General features: G+C 44.6%; 1 protein-coding gene across 7 annotated transcripts in view; it reads left to right on the top strand.

The window, feature by feature from the left end:
• Window positions 1–6843: 6843 nt before the first annotated feature.
• AKAP11 (A-kinase anchoring protein 11) overlaps window positions 6844–21839 on the top strand; it is a 65068-nt gene continuing 50072 nt past the window's right edge. For 5 of the 7 annotated variants that reach the window (XM_014608369.3, XM_019500451.2, XM_019500454.2 and 2 more), the window contains exons 1-2: window positions 6864–7123; window positions 18175–18282. In XM_014608369.3, the coding sequence (XP_014463855.1) occupies window positions 18223–18282 (60 nt within the window). In that variant the 5' untranslated portion in view covers window positions 6864–7123; window positions 18175–18222. Of the gene's footprint in view, window positions 7124–17331; window positions 17390–18174; window positions 18283–21839 lie in introns of those variants that run through there. The other 2 variants (XM_006266894.4, XM_019500450.2) reach the window with 2 other exon arrangements.

Here is a 21839-nt window from a genome sequence, read left to right on the forward strand (position 1 = left end):
AAACCAATAATTAGATTCTACACCTGGAAAATTATAATAATTTTTCCATATATAGAATCTACTTATTGGGTATTGTCTTATGCAGGGTCATCCTGTATTTGAGTAAATGTGATATATGCTTTTTATGCACAGCAATATCATTTTGCACTAATGCTTCAAATACACATTTATATGTACTCTAAGCATATCTGGAGCTGCATCAATACAAATAATGTTTTAGTCAAAATTCTGATAGCTTGTGCACCCAGGTAAAGAATAGGTTTTAGATGCAAATGCTTATTTCTAGCAATCACAAAAAGTAATATTTAAAAATCAGATTGTTAAATATCAATATTGCAATACACATTTCTATTTCTAGCATTATGTATGAAAACAACTTCCTGAGCAAACAATGGTATGCTGTGGGTTGTTTTCCATGTTTCCTGATGGTTGTAAACTGAATTTCAAACACCTGGCAGAAAGCCATAAGAATTCATTACTTTTGAGTAGTCTAAAGGGAATTATAAAACAAAGGAAAAAGAAGGCTGAACTTATTTTTAAATATTCTCTCTTCACATATTTTGTTCTTGTTTTATTCTGAAATGCTTTTACTTGGGGTAAGTCTGAACATACAGAAAAAAGAGTTTTATAGAATTATGAATCGTTCTCAAAACTGAACGGTCTTTAGAGCTATGAGAATAATGAAGCACCTTTCTTGACAGCCTGGTAAAGAGGGAACTGTAGTGTTTTCAAAATATACCTACTATAAGGAAAACAAACTTACAAAATGTGAAGATCTCCAGGAGCTTTTCCTTAAGGCTAAGCACAGACATTACACATAAACTGATTTAAGTGATCAGAAACTGGTTTAAACCTGTAACAGAACAGACATTCAGTGCACATAAACCAGTTTCCAAATGGCCAACCTTGTTGAATGTATCAGACTTAACTGATTTGGCTCAAACCTGTTTATGCACTGTCCATCCCAGAAACTTTGCTGGTCTGAGTTAAATCAGAGACCCCCAGCATCCTGGCATGCTCTTTTGCCAGGGCTCTCTGCTCCAGCCCAGCCAGGCTGTTCCTGACCCTCTCCTCTGCAGCCCAAGCAGGGACTCTGCTCCCTGCCCCCCTGCTGCAGCAGCAAGGGGGGAGTGCAGGCAGACCTGGCTCAGGTCCCTGCTGGTGGCACAGGGAGGGGGAATTTAAACCCTTTCTGGCCAGTTCAGCCTGGGTTGGCCATGCCCCCCCAGCACAGCTTCCCTGCAGGCAAGGGCCAGCTCGAGCACGCCCCGAGTCTGGCCTGAGCAACTGCAGGCATCTCCCCACATTGCCTCAGTTCAGAGAGCATGTTTGTCTGGTTACAAACTGGTTCAACCTGGGCAGGATAGACTAACCTGCAAAGGGTGAATCAGTTCAGGCTCCAGCTTTTTGAATGTCTGTCCCTAGCCTAAAATAAATGTTCGGTCAAATTAGCATGCATCCCTTTCCTCTCCTAAAGCATCCTTAGCTTCTGAAATTGGGAGTCCACTTTTATGTTTCACTGGGACTTACTTGAGGATCAACAATCCCTTGATTTTTCTTTTAAAAAAAAAAAAAAAGGTTTAGCATGTGCACTGACCGTAGATTTCAGCCCTTACTTGAGGCAAGGATTTTTTTGGTGATACCTTTTATTGGACCAACTGGGAGAGATGTTAGACAAGCTTTCAGGCACAGAATGCCTTTCTTGTCTGTCCCTCTCTCAGACCTGAGGAAAGGCATTATGTGTCCATAAGCCTGTCTAGTATCTTTTCCAACTATACCATTAGTCTAATAAAAGATATCACCAAAAATTCCATCATAACCACAGCATCACTCCAACCCTAGCTCATTTTCCAGGTTATGACAGATGCTATTTACAAGATGTCCAGGTTAAATGTCTCTTGCTACAATAATGTTGTGTGTCAGTTTCCCTATCTTGTACACTAAGGAATGGGTAATCAAGTAAATGATGAAACCAGTTGGATATATTGACACATCTGGGGCCAAGTAGATTCAAACCCCAGCACTTGAAGACTCCCTGCTGTTTCTCTGACGGGGATGGACTTTAAAGAAGCTCCAGTGTAAACAGACTGGTCGGAAAAAGTAGTTAGAGAGAGGGGAAGGTAGAGTGAGAAAAACACACAAACTTGAGAGAGAACAGCCACGGCTGTTTACTTGATTGGGACTCTGCCTGGGAACTGGCCTAGGCATTTTGGTCCAAGGACTCTGCCAGCTATATTGCTATTGAGTAATAAATGGTGGGTGTGGGGGTGTGTGTGTATAGGCAAAAGTTGAATAAGAGTCCAGGGTAATTGAACAGGCAAGATGCAACTCATTAAATAACCCCATCAGACCACTTGGGACCTTAAGCCAGTATGTAAGCCACAGTAATCCGAACTAGCTGCCTACAAACTCCAGGGCAGGGCTGAACATGGACTGTGGAACTAGGGGCTGGGCCATGTGTGGTCCATTGGGGCAGGTGTTGTTCATAGTTGTGGTGGAGTACATGTGCGTCAGCTGTGGCTGGGCCCCATGGTTCATGTAAATGGGTAGTAAGCAGTCTGTCGCTTGTGAAGATGGGTTATATCCATCGGTGGATCTACAATTTTAAAAAGGAGGGTGTATGTGGTGTGGTCCCTTTATTATATACAACCAGCACTTATTTTTCTTCAGATTAATAGAAATGAGAAACTTTACCCTAATATGCTAAGGGCCTAGAGCTATATTATTCAGTTAAGATCAAAGCAAATACAAATATAACTCTACTGGAACATGCGTTCATTTGCTATAGCATACAACATGTATTTAAAAAAAATGTAACTAAGAAGAATAATTAAAACATGTTGCTCCTCTAAGCCTGTAGTTCTTAGAACTGAATGTACATCTAAAACATAACAAATGCCATTAACTGGTAAGACCATAGGTCCGTGTTGCCCAGTCTCCCAGTGTCACACAGGCAGAGAGTGGAGGCTGAAAGAGAGTAGGCTGGGTATGACCAAGGCTCCCCACCCCCACCGTTGTTCTTCTCTAATTTGCAGCCTTCAACATTTAAGGTATAGTAAGTTCTAATTTGTCATATTGAATGAAATAGTTTGAATGTTTGTAATGGTTGCCCATTAGCCAGTTTCAGGAAGAAGATAAGATTTATCTCCTTATCTAGGTCATTGTTTTGGACTACATGTGGAAGATCCAGACTTTGCTTAAAGTTTTAACTCTTGAATTTTATCTTTACAAGTCTTTAACAAAGAGAACCTGAAAATTGACCCTTAAGCAAATATCCTGAGTTCCGAGAGATCAAACCCTAGAGCCTTTTGACCAGATTGGTAAGAAAAGGTCACTTGCAGTGATATGGAAGTTCCCCAAAAGTAATTAAAATGATCAACAAAAGAAATTAATTACTAAGCAAAAGAATCTGTTGAGTAAGATCCGAGCCCGAATTTGGGGGTAATGACAGGTTTGAATAGGAGGAGCCCAAGACGGTAACTCACTCAATAAAAACTGTAAATTACTCTCCCAAATTGGAGGTCACTATACTTGTAGAACAACGAAGGAAGAATCGCAAGTGTAGGCCGGATCAGACTGATCACCTGAACCACCCTCTCCGTGAACATGAATCTCTTAGTTCACGCTGAAGCCGCAGAGCACCTGAAAGGGACTGAAGGAAGGGGACTTAGTCCTATCACTGCTGAGGCCAGCCCATTGAATCGTATTGCTGAGGAATGAAACCATATTTAGGTGTTTGGCTTCTTGGAATTCTAGGATTGTAAGTATATTATGAAAAATAATAGTATTGATTCAAATTTAACTTTTAATTGTAATTGTAGTTGTTTTTGTAATACTAATTCTTATAGCATTGTTTGGGAAGGCAGTGCATTCGGAGCATTGTTTCTGATATATGTAATTATTGTGTTCTTAATGTTTGTGGTATTTCTTAAAGCTAAGCAGTGTTATATGCGTAGCAAAGAATTTAAAAATAAAATTGTGTTGTATGAATTAAGTGTGTAATCATTGTGAAATCGTGCAATCAACTAACTACTCCCCCAGCCAGTGCATCAAAACGAATCAGTAAATTGTGTGGGATTTTCTCTATTCCATAACCCACTAGAGACATAATTCAGAGGCTGTATCCTTAACTCCTGTCCTCAATAGCTACCGATGCCCGTTTCCTCCAAGGATTTGTTCAATCCTCTTTTTGAATCTGGCTAAACAGTCAGCTTCCACAACATCTGCTAGCAATGAGTTCCACACTTTAATTGCACCTTGTGTGAGACAGAACTTCTTTTTGGTTAATTTTCAGCTTACTCCCTACTTGTTTTATGATCATGTTATGATTTTTTTCCCCAGATTCCTAAAATGCAACCTAGCTTTCTTGAGCATCTTGAACCAGGCATCCAGTGCTTCATGGAAAGTTATAGCCACACCTCAGTTACTGTTTTTTACTAGAGTTAAAAATGGTGTAATAGTATCTGCACTGAGAGAAGCAATGATCAGACAGCCCAGTGGCAGACTGAGTGACCGCCTTTTCCAAATTGGAAGGTGGAAAACATGCCCTCAACCCTGTCCCCTGCCCCTGCTGGAGGCATGGCTGGACTAGAGGTGAGCGGGGCAGGGGTGGGCTGCCCGCTGTGGCCTTGGGGCTCCCAAGCCTTCTACCCTTTCCCTAGGAGCCCTGCACTGGCCATACATCCCCTGCCCACCTAGCAGCAATGGGAGGAACAACTGCATACTATTGCCACCCTGGTTGCTGCCATGGTGTCATGGGGCTCCCAGGGGAAGGGCAGCAGGGGGGAGCCCTGAACCTGCTGTGGGCAGCATCTGCCCCATGCACAAATCTGGGAGGTATATCCCCACACCATGCTCCCCTCAAGGAATGCATACCCTCCCCCATTCCCCCTGGATGAGCCGCCTGTGGCTCTGCTCCAGCCCAGGGGCCCCATGCACCACCCTGGCTGGGCAGTGTCCCAAGCCCCACTCTCTCCCTCACCATGGGCGCCTCGATCTGCCGCCCCCCAATCCCATATACTTACCTGCAGAGAGTTGCTCCTCACACTGGCTGGCTGTTTCCTGTCCATGTGCAGGTGTGCGTGGCGCCCCCTGCACCCTGTTCCCAGCAGCCCCTTGCAAGCTGGAACACTGCCAAGCTGCAAGGAGAAACCTGGATCCCGAGACACTGCTGCAAATCTGGGACAAACAGCGACTTGGAGTCGTGCAGCCTGGGGCCGGGACTATGATGATCCCATTCTGGGACTGTCCTGCCCAATTAGGGGACGGGTGGTCACCCTAGTGGCAGAAGCAGCAGCTTGATTACCGAGACATCAAGAGCATTAAAAAATAAGACAGAGGGTAGTTAATGCATCTAGAAGGCAGAGTCGAAGGAATCAGGTGTATTATAATGAGCCATAAAGTCAGGTGACTCCCCCTCAGCTGCTGCCTGCTGCCAATGTCACAGACAGACAAAGGTTTTTGGGTAGATGTAGTATCTTTTATTAGATCAACTAAGTTGGAAAAAACATTCTTTGCAAGCTTCTGGGCATAAAGAAAGATATTTGTTCCCAATAACTCTGCAGAAAAGGACCTGGGGGTTACAGTGGACAATAAGCTGAATAGGAGCCAGCAGTGTGCCCCTGTTGCCAAGAAGGCTAATGGCTTGTATTGGTAAGAGTTGCTAGCAGGTCAAAGGGAAGTGATTATTCCCCTCTATTCAGCACGGGTGAGGCCACATCTGGAGTACTGTGTTAGGTTTGAGCCCCTCACTACAGAAAGAATGTGGACAAATTGGGGAGTCCAGTGGAGGACAACAACAATGGTGATGGGGACTGGAGCATGTGACTTCTGAGGAGAGGCTGAGGGAACTGGGCTTATTTAGTCTGGAGAAGACTTGAAGTGGGATTTAATTGCAGCCTTCAGCTACCTGAAGGGAGGTTTGAAAGAGGATGGCAGGAGACTGTTCTCAGTGGTGACAGATAACAGAACAAGGAGCAATGGTCTCAAGTTGCAGGAATGGAAGTTTGGGTTAGATATGAGGAAGAATTTTCTCACTAGAAGGGTAGTAAAACACTGGAACAGGTTACCCAGAGAGGTGGGGGAAACTCCATTTATTGGAGGTATTTAAGAGCTGGCTAGACAAAGCTTTGGCTGGGACGATCTAGTTGGGGATGGTCCTGCTTTGAGCAGGGGGATGCACGAGACCTCTTGAGGTCCCTTCCAGCCCTAAATTTGTATGATAACTTGCAAAGAATAATTTCCCCAACTATTTAGTTGGTCTAATACAGCAATTCCCAAACTCTGACTGGTTGCACACCACCAGTTTAAAATGATGCAATCTTAAGTACCACCAGCAAACTGTTGTCATATAAAATAATTATAACAAATCTGTTAAGCGGGATAGGTTGTCTGCGTACCAGTGGTGGTACCCCTACCACAGACTGGTCTCAAAAGATCACATCCAGCCAAAGGCCCTTGTCCGTCCATGTCCTTTACCCCAACACGCCTGCCGCTCTCCGCAGCTTGGTTTTTAGCACTGGGTGGAGCACGAATCAAACAGGGTGCCATAGCATCTCTCCCCCCGCACTCCGGCAATCAGACCTTCGCTGGGGCAAGGACCTGCCCCCCGGGGCAGGGGGCGGGCCCTGGGCACGTGGCGCAGCGGCGGGGGGAGGGGCGGGCGCAGGGTGTCCTGGGGTGCTGGAGGCCCTCGCGTTACGTCACCCGCAGGGGGCGGGCCGCTGCCCCATCTCGCGGTGGATCCCTCCGGGCTTCGCCCCGCCCCACCATTCTCCAGCCAATAGGCGGCAAGGGAAACGAGCACGTGGTCCTCCCCGGGGCTGTACGCCCGGCCAAACCTCGCGAGAGGCGGGGCGGCGGCGGTGACGACGGGACTAGACAGGACATGGCTGCGGGCGGCCGAGGCTGAGGAGCCAGGTAGGGGCGGGGCCCGCGCCCCTTCCTGTGCGCCTGGTCTGTGACCCGGGGGGGGCGGCGGCCGAGAGCCGCATTGTCCTCCCCCCACCTCGCTCCCGGCCCCGGCGGCGCTGGGGCTCTTGGACCTACCCCCGGCCCCGGTTTTCCAAGCGTCCCCCTGCGCGGTGTCCTGCAGCCGGAGCATCGACCTCGCACGTGGATGGAGGTACCGCTGGGTCCGAGCCCTCTCTTTTTTGTTGTTGCCCCGAGTCATATTTTGCAGCAAAAACTGAAAATAAAAGAGACGTCTCTTTGAAACTTGTCTCAAGCAAATCGTTGGGGTGGCAGGGACAGGACGTTGCTATTTTCTTTCTCTGTGGGTTCAGACCCAGTTGGAAGGTGACCTCATTTCTTCCCAGCACTGAGCAGATTGTAGCCGATCCTGAACGAGGCGCGGGAACCTGGTGAGAAGCATGGGTGGGCTATAGGGCTGGAGGGATCCAGCTTTTAACCCGGCTTGTTCCAGCCCTACGCCCTGCCCTTGTTTCTCGCCAGGTTCCCGAGCCCAGTGTAGGATCGGCTGCAACCTGCTCAGTGCTGGGGGGAAATGGGGTCAGCTTCCCACTGGGTCCGACCCCTCAGAGGAAGAAGACAGGTGTCATCCGGTGCCCCAATGATTAGCTTGAGACATTGCCACTCTTTAAAGTTTCAAAACGGTGTCTTGTTTTGTTTTTGTTTTCTGTGGAAAATGTTACTCCAGGCAAAAGAAAAAAGGGTTTAGACTAAGTGATACCTTTGTCCGTGTGCAATTATTATGCTTTTGTTTCAGGGATGCCAAGCGCATGTTTTCCATGTTGTGTTCACCTGTGCAGTTGGCATCCTTTAGTCGAAGGAGAAAAGGCATGGACTGTTTCTGTTCTGCTGTGATCATGTTTTCAAGGCCTCTGAGAATTTGAGATGATAAATCTGCCGTGTTTCTGAGCATGTTCGTAGCATCATAGAGGAGTCAGGCTGGGAGGGATCTCCAGAGATTATGTCGCCCAACCCCCAGCCTGAAGCAGGATCATCCCCATATGCTTTATCTTAAGCAAACATTTGATAACTCTGCAATCGGTTAGAAAGTGTGTTTTTTATTATGGTTGAGGGAAAAGTAAGAATTAAGTGAAGAGAAACTGGAAAAAATGGTAGAAATCAGATATTTTGTGTGGTTTTATGTCTTTCTGTACTAGTTCTGTAACATAATTTGGGTAACGAATATTTGTTCGTATGGTTCACCATCAAAAAGTAAATAAAAATAGCCATGTTAATTTTGACTTGGTTGCTATCAGCAACCGAGGACTTGGCATTTGCCATAATCAAAAAAAGCTTGCTTTTAACATTTGAATAAGGTATAAGCCAAGTAACTAATTTATTTTTATTTCTCTATCAGGTAATTATATAGCTAGAACACCTCCTAAAAAACCTTTATCTATTGCAGTAAAGCGTGAAGAAGTAGCTAGCAGTTCTAGGGGAAACTGTTATGAAATAAAGTCTTGCTAACTTTTTAAATGGCAGAATGGTGTGACGTACAGGTTATACACTAAAGATGTGTAAGTGTTAAGGGATTTAATTCAATGTTTTAATTTGCTGTTGGTGTTTTTTTCTAAGGTATTTGTTTGTTCTTTCTGTAGCCGTATTGACATTTGGTCAATTGCACATTGAGAAAATCTTTTTTGTTTTTGTATAAAATAAAGGCTGCAATTCAGTGTTTTTGACAACTCCATGACGATACATCAGTGAATAAAAGATAAACTTTTTCCTGTTTGCTTGGGTTTTTTTGTTAGCAGTTTGGAGAGAAGAATCTTTGAACTTAAATCTTCCAGCAGGTCTAGGCATAATGACATCTGCAAAAATAACTCCTTCTTTAAACATGCAACACGAGCATATATTTTTACAAGGTTCATTGTAAAGTATTTCAAAAGGTGAAGTTACTGAATCTACAATTACAAATAATGGTATAATGGCTATCTACTGTTCAGTGGGGGAAAAATTTCTCTTGGTATCAATTTTGTCATGGGGAAAATAATGTATCCTTTTAAAACTGAGGTATACAATAAATGTCATTTATTCAAGCACACCTATTCCTCTGACAATTTATAGTCAAGACAAATGCCTCCATTTGGCATAAGTAAAAAAAAAACAAACTGATTTTCATTCCAGAATGGACTTTTCAAATAGCAAAATGGCTATTTCTATTATGGCAAAAAAAGGGATGAAGGAGTGGTGGTAGGGGGCTATGCTCAGTACCAGGTCACCCAAGGCTGAACATTGGTGGCATGGAGCAGGGTGGCAATCCTGTCATCCCTTTCTCCTCCTCCTGCTGCAGGGCCAAGAGCTGCAGGTTTAATCCTCTGTCACCTGCTGCCAAACTGGCATTAGTTTTTGGCCAAGGAGCTGGGGGAAGGAGAGTAGAGTTGATTGAACTACTGGAGCATTCAGCCCTGGGTAAGCCTGTGCTGTGGCAGATAAGACTAGAAAAATCTCTCTCCCTTCCTTCTGCCACCCTGAAACAAGCTATGTGTCTTATTTGTGGATGTGCGGTATGTGAATAACACATCAAACCTCTGCTGTGGTGATGTGCTTTCCCACACTTCACCATGTTTCTGGTTACTATGGAGGCAACTTATAGGTCAGGGGGGAAGGGTGTGAAAACAATTTTTCAAGGCTCTTAACTGTGTTGGCCATGATGATTGATTTAAAAGTCACATGAAACATTGAAGAAAACATTAAAACCTGGGGACAGAGAGCCCACTGAATTATCTAGTCCACTCTATTGCCAGAATAGGATCATTAAGAACACAGGTTCTTAATGATATCCATTTTTGCTAAGATTGCAGAAGAGTTTGAATGATCTCTCTACATAACTTTTTTGACAGGTGGAGAATCTGAATGAAGATTTTCCATGATTGGTCTTTCCCTGAAATTTACTTTTAGGCAGCTTCTTCAGTTGTTTTGGCAATGAATGACCAGGCAGACAGTTTAATTATTGAAACAAAATCTTTCTGCACTTTAGACAGTGCTATAGCTAAAGGGGTTGCTCTTTGAAACTTGCAGTTGGCTTAACTTTACCCTCATCAATGACTGGTGCCTTTTTTTTGGTTTGAAAATATGATTTAATAAAGGTATGAAGGCTGCTTAAACTGCTTAAAACTGGCTTTCAACCTGTGGTCTGTGGACCCCTGGAGGTCTCTAGACTGTCCAAGGTGTTTGCAAAAGATGAGTATTCACATACTTTTGATTGATCATAGTCAACTTGCAGTTCAAAGTGGTCCACATCTCCATTCAAAATTTTTTAGGGGTCAGCAAATGAAAAAAGTTTGAAAACCACCGGCTTAGAATATATGTAATTTTAAGACTTACACTTGGAGCTATGCATTTCAACATAGATATGTATATGTGGGCATAGCTCATTTAAATTGCACTGATTATTGTTCAGCACACTTGTATTTTACAGACATGTAAAATAGGATAATTTCCCAATGTAAGATCTTAGTTGGATGTAGTTGAGTTATAGCTAAGTTAAATAAAAGGTAAAGTTTATATATCATAAATAGAATCATAGAAAATTAATGTTGGAAAAGACCTCAGGACATCATCTGGTCCAACCCCCTGCTTAGAACAGGACCATCCCCAACTAGATCATCCCAACCAAGGCTTTGTCTAGCCGGGACTTAGAAATCTCCAAAGATGGAGATTCTACAACCTTTGTGGGTAACATGTTCCAATACTTCACCACCCTCCTAGTGAGCAAGGTTTTCCTAATATCTAACTTAAACATTCTTTGCTGCAAGTTGAGACCTTTGCTTCTTGTTGTTCTCAGTGGTGGGAGATGACACAATCTAACCCCATCCTCTTTGGAAACCCCTCTGTCTTCTCTTCTCCAGACTAAATAAGCCCAGTTCCCTCAGCCTTTCCTCATAAGCCACATTTCCCAGCCCCCTTACCATTTTTGGTGCCCTCTGCTGGACTCTCTCCAATTTGTCCACGTCCTTTCTGTAGTGGGAGGGCCCCAAATGACACAGTACTCCTAATGTGGCTTTCCCAGTGCTGAACAGAGGGGAAGAATCACTTTCCTTGGTTTGCTAGCAACACTACTACTACTAATGCAACCCAGTATTCTGTTAGTCTTCATTGCAACAGGGGCAGGCTGTTGGCTCATATTTATCTTATTGTTCACTGTAACCACTGTCCTTTTCCGTAGAGCTGCTGCTTAGCCTGTCACTCCCCAGCCTGTACAGGTGCGTGGGATTCTTTCATTCTAAGTGCTGAACTTTGCGTTTGTCCTTTATTGAACTTCATGAGACTTGTTTTGGTCCAATCCTCCCATTTGTCAAGGTCTCTCTGAATCCTAGCCCTACTCTCTAGCAAATCTATTACTCTGCCCAGCTTAGTACCATTCAAAAACTTGCTGAGGGTGCACACTATACTACTTTCCGGGTTGTTGATGAAGATATTGAACAAAACCAGCCTGACTCATGGGGCACTCCACTTGATACCAGCTGCCAAGTAGACATTGAGCCATTAATTACTACCCTTTGAGCCCGACAATCCGGCCAGTTTTCTGTCTACTTACAGTTCCTTCATGTAACCATACCTTCTTAGCTTACTTGTGAGAATGTTGTTGCAGACCATATCAAAAGCCTTGCTATAAAGGTATATCATGTCCAGTGATCTCCCCACATCCACAGAGCCAGTCATCTCATCATAGAAGGCAGTCGGATGGGTTGGATGTGACTTGTGTTTGAATCCATGGTGGCTGTTCCTAACCACCTGCTTCTTCTTCAAGTGCTTAGAAATGGATTCCTTGAGGACCTGTTTCAACTCAATATATCATCCTTTACCTGGTTCATATTCTTTAGTGCCAGCATTTCTCCTCCTGACATCTGCAAGATTTTTCTTTCCACCTTCTTCCCACCTTCCCCCCCCACCCACTTCACCCCGTCCACAAAAATCTACAAGTGGGAAAGGGTTTCGGTAGTAATATTGAGTATGAAGGTATGAGGAAAGAAATTAAATGAAATTGCTCAATTGAACTGTTTTTGTGTTTTCATGATTTGAATTATTACCACTGCTTTTATTTTTCCTTTATTTTTATTAAATATATTAAAAAAGGCAAAACCTTTAAGCATCCATGTCAACAAAGGATCTTAATATGCAGATTTGAAATTAATCATTTGGTCTAGTTTTGTTATAGTCCCAGTTTACCTGAAAGTACTGTGAAAATACTGCTGAGGGAGTAGAAGCTCTGTTGCTCAGGAACACAGTAGCTGAATACAAGTTAACAAAATGGCCCTAACTTTGATCCTGGATGAAGCATGGTTAAAAGTTGGAGCCCTTTTGTTACATCTGTATTGCTACAAAACCATAAAAAGGGATCCTGGCTTTCTCTGTTTAAAAATTGCAAATTCTCTGAAAAAAATCCAAAATTCTTATTAAGAACCCAAAATTTGCATTTTTCCACAATTAAAATGAAATGCCACTATAGGTATCAGTTGAACACAATGTTTTATTGATATATTTACTATTTCAAAGTAATTTGGAAGCCTACCAGTGCCTCAATCACTATACATAAAATAAATTCTAAATACTTACATATTTTGGTGTTAGATTTCTTTTTCTTTTTTATCATAGAAAATAGGAGCTCCACCTGCCCCGTTTGCTCACCAGGATGTGGGTCCAGCTGCAGCTGTCCCCCCTGCTGCTTTGTGGCACTGAGTATCCCTGATATGCCAGTGCCCTGCCCTTGCCATTGCCCCTCCTTCCCAAGCCACAGCCCCTTGGCCCTGCTGGTGTCCCTCACCCCCAACCCACAGTCTCCCACCCCCATAACCCTTCTGGTGTTCCTTACTCCCAACCTGCAGCCCCCTGGCCTGCCCAGCCCTTCCAGAGGGGGTCCCCAGCCCTCAGGGCTACAGGGCCAGGTTCTGCAGCCCCCTCCCCACCTGAGCCCTAGTTGCTGTGTGTGAGAGGCAGTGGCTGCTGCAGCCAGAGCAGAGCATGGAGCTTATAGATTCATAGATGTTAGGGTCGGAAGGGACCTCAATAGATCATCGAGTCCGACCCCCTGCATAGGCAGGAAAGAGTGCTGGGTCTAGATGACCCCAGCTAGATGCCTATTTAACCTCCTCTTGAAGACCCCCAGGGTAGGGGAGAGCACCACCTCCCTTGGGAGCCTGTTCCAGACCTTGGCCACTCGAACTGTGAAGAAGTTCTTCCTAATGTCCAATCTAAATCTGCTCTCTGCTAGCTTGTGGCCATTATTTCTTGTAACCCCTGGGGGCGCCTTGGTGAATAAATCCTCACCAATTCCCTTCTGTGTCCCCGTGATGAACTTATAGGCAGCCACAAGGTCGCCTCTCAATCTTCTCTTGCGGAGGCTGAAAAGGTCCAGGTTCTCTAGTCTCTCCTCGTAGGGCTTGGTCTGCAGGCCCTTAACCATACGAGTGGACCTTCTCTGGACCCTCTCCAGGTTATCCGCATCCCTCTTGAAGTGCAGCACCCAGAATTGCATGCAGTACTCCAACTGCGGTCTGACCAGCGCCCGATAGAGGGGAAGTATCATCTCCTTGGATCTATTCGTCATGCATCTGCTGATGCACGATAAAGTGCTATTGGCTTTTCTGATGGCTTCGTCACACTGCCGACTCATGTTCATCTTGGAGTCCACTAGGACTCCAAGGTCCCTTTCCACTTCCGTGCCACCCAGCAGGTCATTCCCTAGGCTGTAGGTGTGCTGGACATTTTTCCTTCCTAGGTGCAGCACTTTGCATTTCTCCTTGTTGAACTGCATTCTGTTGTTTTCTGCCCACTTGTCCAACCTGTCCAGGTCTGCTTGCAGCTGTTCCCTGCCCTCCGGTGTGTCCACTTCTCCCCATAGCTTTGTGTCATCTGCAACATTGGACAGAGTACATTTCAGTCCCTCGTCCAAGTCACTGATGAAGACATTAAAGAGTATCGGTCCCAGGACCGAGCCCTGCGGGACCCCACTGCCCACACCCTTCCAGGTCGAAACCGACCCATCTACCACGACTCTCTGGGTATGACCCTCTAGCCAATTCGCCACCCACCGGACTGTGTAGTCATCCAAGTCACAGCCTCTTAACTTGTTCACCAGTATGGGGTGGGATACTATATTGAAGGCCTTCCTGAAGTCTGAGTACACGACATCCACCCCTCCTCCTGTATCCAGGCGTTTCGTAACCTTGTCATAAAAAGAGACCAGATTAGTCAGGCACAATCTGCCTGCTATGAACCTGTGCTGGTTTCCCCTCAGCATAATTTGTCCTGTCGGGCTCTCACAAATGTGAGCCTTGATAATTTTTTCAAAGATTTTGCCGAGGATGGAGGTGAGACTGACTGGCCTATAGTTGCCCGGGTCCTCCTTCCTCTCCTTCTTGAAAATGGGGACCACATTGGCCCTTTTCCAGTCCTCTGGGACTTGGCCCGTGCGCCACGAGCATTCAAATATTCCCGCCAGTGGCTCTGCTATGATGTTGGCCAGTGCCTTCAGCACCCTCAGATAGAGCTCATCTGGGCCTGCTGACTTAAAGGCATCCAGTTCTTCCAAGTGACTCTGCGCCATCTCAGGGTCTACGCATGGAAGTCTGGCACCTTGCTGCTGCCTCTCTACAACCCCAGTGTGAGATTTGTCGTGCCCCTCGCTTAGGAACACTGAGGCAAAGAACTCGTTGAGGAGTTCAGCCTTGTCCCCCCTGTCCGTCACCAATTGTTTCTGCCCATTTAGCAGGGGTCCTATTCCTCCCTGGGCCTTCCTTTTACTCCCTATATATCTAAAAAACAATTTCTTGTTGTCCTTTACTTGGGATGCCATCCTCAGGTCCATGGTGGCTTGGCCTGTCTAACTGCCTCCCTACAAGCGCGAGCAGAGGGGGTATATTTGTCTTTGGTGATTTCTCCCTGTTTCCACTTTTTATGTGCTCCCCTTTTGGCCCTTAGGCTGCCCTGGATTTCTCCGGTCAGCCAAGGAAGCCTTCTGGCCCCTTTCCCTCTTTTCCCTCGCATCGGGATCGTCTTGCTTTGTGCCTGAAAAATCATTTCCTTAAGGCACAGCCACCCTTCTTGGGCTCCCATCACTTCAAAACTCCTACTCTGCAGTGCGTCTTTGACTAATCGTCTGAGTTCATTGAAATCAGCTTTCCTAAAGTCTAGCACTTTCACCCTACTAGTTACCTTACTCACTCGACATTTTATAAAGAATTCTAGTATTAGGTGATCACTGTCCCCCAGATGGCTACCAATCTGTAGGCCCCCTACCATGTCATCCCCCGTTGCCAATACCAGATCCAGTATGGCATTCCCCCTAGTGGGACCACGTATCTCCTGTGTCAGGTGGAGGTCCTGTACACAGGTTAGAAACTTGCGTGAACGGTGTGACTTTGCCGTCTGCGTCTCCCAGCAGATGTCTGGGTAGTTTAGGTCCCCCATGACTACCGCCTCTTTAGCTTTTATGGTCTCCGAGAGCTGCCTCAGGAGCCCCGAATCTATTTCTTCCCCTTGGTGTGGGGGTCTATAGCAGACCCCTACCACCAAATCCCTTTCTCCTTGCCCCCCATGTAGCCTTACCCACAATCCTTCTACTTCTTCGTCCTTTGATTCCTTCTTGATGAGGGTTGATGTATGTTGCTCATTGACATAGAGTGCAACCCCTCCCCATTTTTTCCCCACCCTGTCCTTTCTGTACAATCTGTAACCCTCAATATGTACCACCCAGTCATGGGACGAATCCCACCAGGTTTCCGTTACCCCTACGAAGTCATAGGTGTTTAGTGCAAGCAGGAGCGCTAGTTCATCATGCTTGTTCCCCGTGCTCCTAGCATTAGTATATAGGCACTTGAGCCCTGCAACTGATGCCTTTGCTGCCCCTTATTTCTTACCTTCTCGTTGCTTACCTTTGCTGTAGTGCTGGCTGCCCCATGGCTTGAAGGTTCCCAGTGTTCTCCTTCTTAAGGAGCTTGCCTCCCCCCATCGCAGGCGGCATGGCTGGAGCAGAGCTGAACAGAGCTCGTGGGGGACAGGGATGGATGAGGGCTGCTTGCTGTGGGGCTTGGGGCTCCCTGCCCTGCTGCACTGCACCTGGGGGCCTCTGTTGCCCAGCAGGCAGGACCTGGTGTGGGAGGGTGGATGGGCTTTGTGCTATGGCTTCTGCTGCTGGGAGCCCCGCACCAACCACGCTGCCATGGTGAGGTGCCCTATGCCCACCTGGCAGCAGTGGGATCGGCAGCACAGAGTTGTGCCCTCTACTGCTGCTGAGTGGGTAGGGGAAGCCTTGCTATGGGGACATGGCTGGTGTGGGACTCCTGGTGGTGGGAGTACTAAGCCTCTTTGCCCTCTTGCACTGGGTCCTGCTTGCTGGGCCATGGCTATGGAGGCCCCTGATTTTGGGCAACAGGGTGGGGAGCCCCGAGCCCACAGTGGGCAGTCTACATCTTCCATTGCCCCATGCACAAATATGAGGGGGCACATATCCCCCTGCCCCCCAGGAGTGCTTGTAGTGGTGGGGAGCCAGCCCCCGCCACCCTGGACAAGATGCCTGTGCCTCCTTTCCACTCCCCCAGCAGGCCCCATGGCTACGCATTTCCACCCTGACTACGCAGTGCCCCCACCCCTGTCCCGTTCCCTCCCTCACTGTGCGAATCTCAATCTCCCCTCCTCCCCGCCACAGACTTACGCGCAGGTAGGTCAGGGAGCTACTCTCCACCACTGCCTGGCTGTATTGCTGGTCACGTGTATGTGCTTGAGTATATGTGCATTTGGCACCCCCTGCTCTCCTCAGCTCCAAGCAGTCACTTGCAGGCTGGAACTCTGCCAGCCTACAGGGGGAACCTGCAGTCTCGGCAGCCAATCGCAATACTTACTAAAACAGCCAATTGGCGTGCTCTGCACAGACAGAAGCGCTGCCATTATGGGAGGGACTGGAATGGGGGGCGAGGCCAGCAGTGCCCCCCCAGCCCCTCAGTCCCTAGCATCATTGTGGCACTTCTGTATGTGCAGACCACTTTGATTGGTTGTTTCAGTAAGCATTGTGATTGGCTGCTGAGACAGCTAATTAGAGTGCGAATAAAGCTCAAAGATATGGAATAGGGGTTATAGTTTCTACTTATGTACTCTTTGAGACAATGTATTCATGTAACCTTTTTTAAAAAGTTTTATAAATAGATTTCAACTGGCCATGGACTATTATTAGGGGCCCAATCTTATGGGGTTCACAGAGACTCTTCTATAGATTAGTAAAGATATAAAAAAACCACTCTACCCAATGAGACTCAGTGCTCAGTCTACAAGATCCCATTAAGCTACAACCTGGATACCTGACGCATGGAAGATATCACATTTTAGCTGATTTAAAAGAAAAATGAAATCTTCATATTTTCACAAGCAGGAAGCAGCTGTGATCACCTGAAACCTGAGATCCTGCTCCTGCCTTTGTTTCAAGGTAATTTGCACCATCACAGATTCTCACACCTCCTGTGCGGGGCTTTATACTAGCTATGAACTGACTGCCCAGAGGAGTTTTCTGTCTATTGACTCCTCTCTGAAATTCTATGAAATATGAACTTCCTTTTCTACCTAGGAGACCTTTTACAATCATTTTTCCAATGTCTGATGAAGGGTGTTCATGCCTGAAAGCTTGCAATTAAAGATTTTTTTGCAAAAATCTTGTTGGTCTAATAAAAGATACCATCTCTACTACGAGTCCTGATTGCCTTTTCCTCTAGGCCAATATGGCTACAACCTGGATACCTGACTAATATATAGATATACATATATATAGTGGTGTTTCATTTTAATCATGGGGAAAAATGTGGATTGGGGGTTACTTTTTTTTTTTTTTAAATTCGAAAAATGGGGATTTTGTTAAATCAGAGAACCAGAATCCCTGGCAATGACTAGTAAATTTCACTGCTGTTAAGCAGTAGAATAGTAAAGTGAAATATTCAAGAAAAGTAAAACTTCTTTCACTTGTCCTTCTTACTGTTAGCCAGAGAGGATAAATATTTGGTTTAAATGATGTTTTTCAGGCTCCCTGTTTTCACAGTCCATTAACTGTAAACTTTTAAAAAATGTGGTGTTGTAGAGAAAAAAATGAATGGGATGCTAACTGTTTATATTTGTTCAGTTTTAACATACCTTATCTTATCACAAAATTGTGGAATTGTTCTGTATATACAAGGTATATTTGAAGCGTAAAGTGATTATGTGATAAATATTTTTATGTAGGTATTTTGGGGCTGATCTCTTTCACTGAAAACTAAGATCAACAAAACCATGGATACTTATACCAGAGCTCGGAGCAGTCATACGAAGCCTAGAGTATTTGTGAAAAAGGTAAAGCTTAACTCCTTGTATATCCCTAATCTTGAGAGTTATGTTAAACAGAGTGAGCTACCAGATGTAATAAATTTAATTAAAAAAAAATTTCTTTAGTAGTTGCCAAAAATTTTTGGCACCAAGTAACTATCAAGTTACTTAATGCTTTGTTATATTTGTAGTCAAATGAAACACTGTTCGCTATATTGAAGCTGGAAAACTGAATGATTTAGGTATAGGATATAGTGGGCTCATATTTTATTTTATTTCCTGTTTTGTATATTTTCTATAAAATCAAGGAGCAGTTTTTCAGAGAAATTAATGATATTTAAGCAAACCTCTAATGATTGTATATCAATATATTACCCTATTTAATGGACTTAAATATTTGATTCTCAACTAATAATATATTAGTCAGTATACAATTTCATACCACAAATGAAAGTATATATATGTTGCTTACATTTGGATATTATTTTGTGAAATTTGTATTAAAGATGCATGACCTGTCCCATATTCTGTAGGTGTATTTGCGCTACTTGCACAAAGAATAAGGGCCGAAATCAAATGTAATTCCCTGTTAATTTTTTGTTCTTCAAATTTATATTGCTTCATTTTTATTGATTTGTATTATTATAGTTGTTCAATTTTATTTTTGTTTAAATTAGTAGAATGTGTAATTTCATTGTATGTCTTTACTAATAACCAAATATCCTGTAAATTTATTATTATACAATATATAATCCTGTTGTTAGTTCTCCTGGATCATTTTAGTGCAAGCTGTAAATAAACTACTGTTAGCATTAATGATCTTAGAAAAAAAGACATGTTGATAAAAATCTATTCCATCCCAGTTACTTGACTGAGTTATGCTCAGACTTCCATGGATTTCTGCTGAGCAATACATGTGAAAAATGAGTCCTGCATGTGTTAGAGAGAGTACTTTTGACAACCTGAAGCCCTCTCAACCCTTCCCCTCTCCCCCTCCCCCTTTTAGGTATGATGTTTAACCATTTTAATAGGATGTTTAATCAATTTAATTCTCTTCAGTTGTCTATTTTTCATCAAACCGATTTTGATGTTCCCATCCCTGGGCTCCCCAGACAAGCCGCTCTCATGGCTGTGTCCTGCACTCTGCCCTGGCTGCAGCCCATGCCCCTGCCCCATTCCCACTCCCTCCCTCACCATGGAAGCCTTGATCTGCACCTCATCCCCCTAAAAACAAGAAAAGAATATAATGGTGTACGTGAGCTGAAGCTTTGAGGCAGACGGGGTACACTTGTTAAAAAAGGTTGAAAACCCCTGACTTAGGGGATAACATACTTCAATTTTTTTCAACTTCTTTAGACCCTCAATTGGATTAAAAATATTGCAGTTTAAGTCATAACAAAGGAATTGATTTATCTATTTTATATACAAGTATATTTAGATCTTACTGCTTTAGAGTAATGCACTTTTCTGTGGTATTTTTATTAATATTACTATCTTACACACTTACAGAGAACCATGAAAAGCAGAGCAAGATAAATATTGTTTTTCCTATGGAATCATCATAAAATATACTCTGTTCTATTGAGCATCTTTTCTCTTAAGAATTATCCACAGAATAGATTTTGTAGACGCAGCTAGAAGCCATCAGAATATCCAGCATTATATTACTGGTGCTTGTTTTCTGTAAGTCACCAAGTGTTCCTTAGCCATAGTTGAAAGATTTCTGGTATAAAATGATAACAGCTACATAGAAAATTAGGGTCAGAAGAGACCTCAGGGGGTTATCTATGTCTGTTCCTGATGAACGCTAGAATATAATTGACATCAGTCTTGCCTCAATTTAAATAATCAATTAGTCTTGTACGGTTATCACCTTCTTTGCAAAGTTTACCTTTTCTTTTTTTTTTTTTTTCTTTTTTTCTGCTAAGGCAGTCTTTGCTCTTCAGTGGGCTGAAGACTGCCAGGACCCTTCTTGATGCAGTATTCTGTATACTCGCACTCTTGCCTGCCAGGACTTACTGATAAGGGAGAAAAGAAGAAATGTCTGGGCATTTAGCTTCTTGCACAATTGGTCCTTATGTCTGCCTTAGTATAGTGATGGCTCCACCAACCTCTGTACCCTCTCCTGTTCCACCAGGTGTTAACTTATAGTCCATATAATCTGCCAGTCTGTCAGAGTCCTTCCTATGCCTCTGACTCAAATAAATCACCACCAACTTAATCCTGGTTAGCCTCCACCAGGGCTTTAGAAAATGAACTGACTCATGTTTAAACAGCCTTCCGGCTTATGTGCAGATAGTTACTCTTCACTATTGCTCTCTGTCTAGGAGGGTTCTTCCCCTCTTCCCAGGTGGAGAAAACAAAGTTAACTTATCTCTGTCCTTCTATTCAGGTCTTTATGGTACCTCCTTCTCAGTCCTTCTTTTCAGGTCTTTACGGTACCTCCTTCTCAGTCCTTATCCCCCTGAGGCTTCAGGTTACCCAAAAGCTGCTTTGTCTTGGCTTCTTCCCTGTCAGCTCTCTCACTAGAGCTGACTTTCTCAAGAGCCTTCCTTGCAGCCTCCTGGATGCTCTCAGCCGTTCCTGCTCTCAATCTGTTAGATTCAGGAACTTCCGATTCTGGTTGTTCCCCTTTTGTCTGCTTGGAGTCTCTTATTGTAGCAGAGCTCACGTTCCTTCCTCCTCCCCTCTGGAAACACTGTGAGAAGAAGGATTCCTGTGTGACTGTGTAGCTTCGCTGATGGGGCGGCTGCTTGTAACCACCCTTCCAACTCTGGTGTCTTACTCTCTGCCACCAGTGTCTCTTCTCTTCCCTTACAATCTAGTCAAATCCCCTGCTTAAAGCAGGGCCATCCCCAACTAGATTATTCCAGCCAAAATTTTGTCTAGTTGGGTCTTGAAAACATCTAAGGATTGAGATTGCACCAACTCTCTAGGTAACCTGTTCCAGTGTTTTACTACCCCCTTAGTGAGAAAATTCTTCCTGATATCTAACCTGAACTTCCCTTGTTGCAACTTAAGACTGTTGCTCCTTGTTCTCAGTGGTGGCAGATAGAGCTAAACTGTTCTTCTATCTGTTGAATCCCCCTTCACGTAGTTGAAGGCTGCTGTTAAATCCCTCTGTCTTCTCTTTTCTAGACTAAGTAAGCCCAGTTCCTTCAGCTTGTCCTCAGAAATCTATGAAATCTATCTATGAAGTTAGGGGCGAGCGAAATATAGACTGTGGGTCATATCTGAATCTGACTGTGGGTCAGAAATTTAATATTTATCTGTCTCCGGCTGCCTGTCAAAGATGGCAAGGCACCAGGGGTAGTAGGACCCAGGGGGAGCTGACAGTGGGACCCAGCAGCTGCAGCAGCATGACCTGCCCAGCTCCACCCTCCCCACCCCCCCCAATCCCTAGCTGGAAGCCTCTGCCTCCACCCCATATACCTGCACACCCTCAGCCCTTCACAAACCTATACCCACCCACCTACCCACCCATACCCCCCACCCTGCCACAGTATACAAAAGTAAGACTTCATTTTAAGTTATTATGCAATCACCTCTAAGACCACTACACAAACACATGTACATCAGGACAA

Source organism: Alligator mississippiensis, chromosome 1 (genome assembly GCF_030867095.1).
Source record: "Alligator mississippiensis isolate rAllMis1 chromosome 1, rAllMis1, whole genome shotgun sequence".
Taxonomy (NCBI): domain Eukaryota; kingdom Metazoa; phylum Chordata; order Crocodylia; family Alligatoridae; genus Alligator; species Alligator mississippiensis.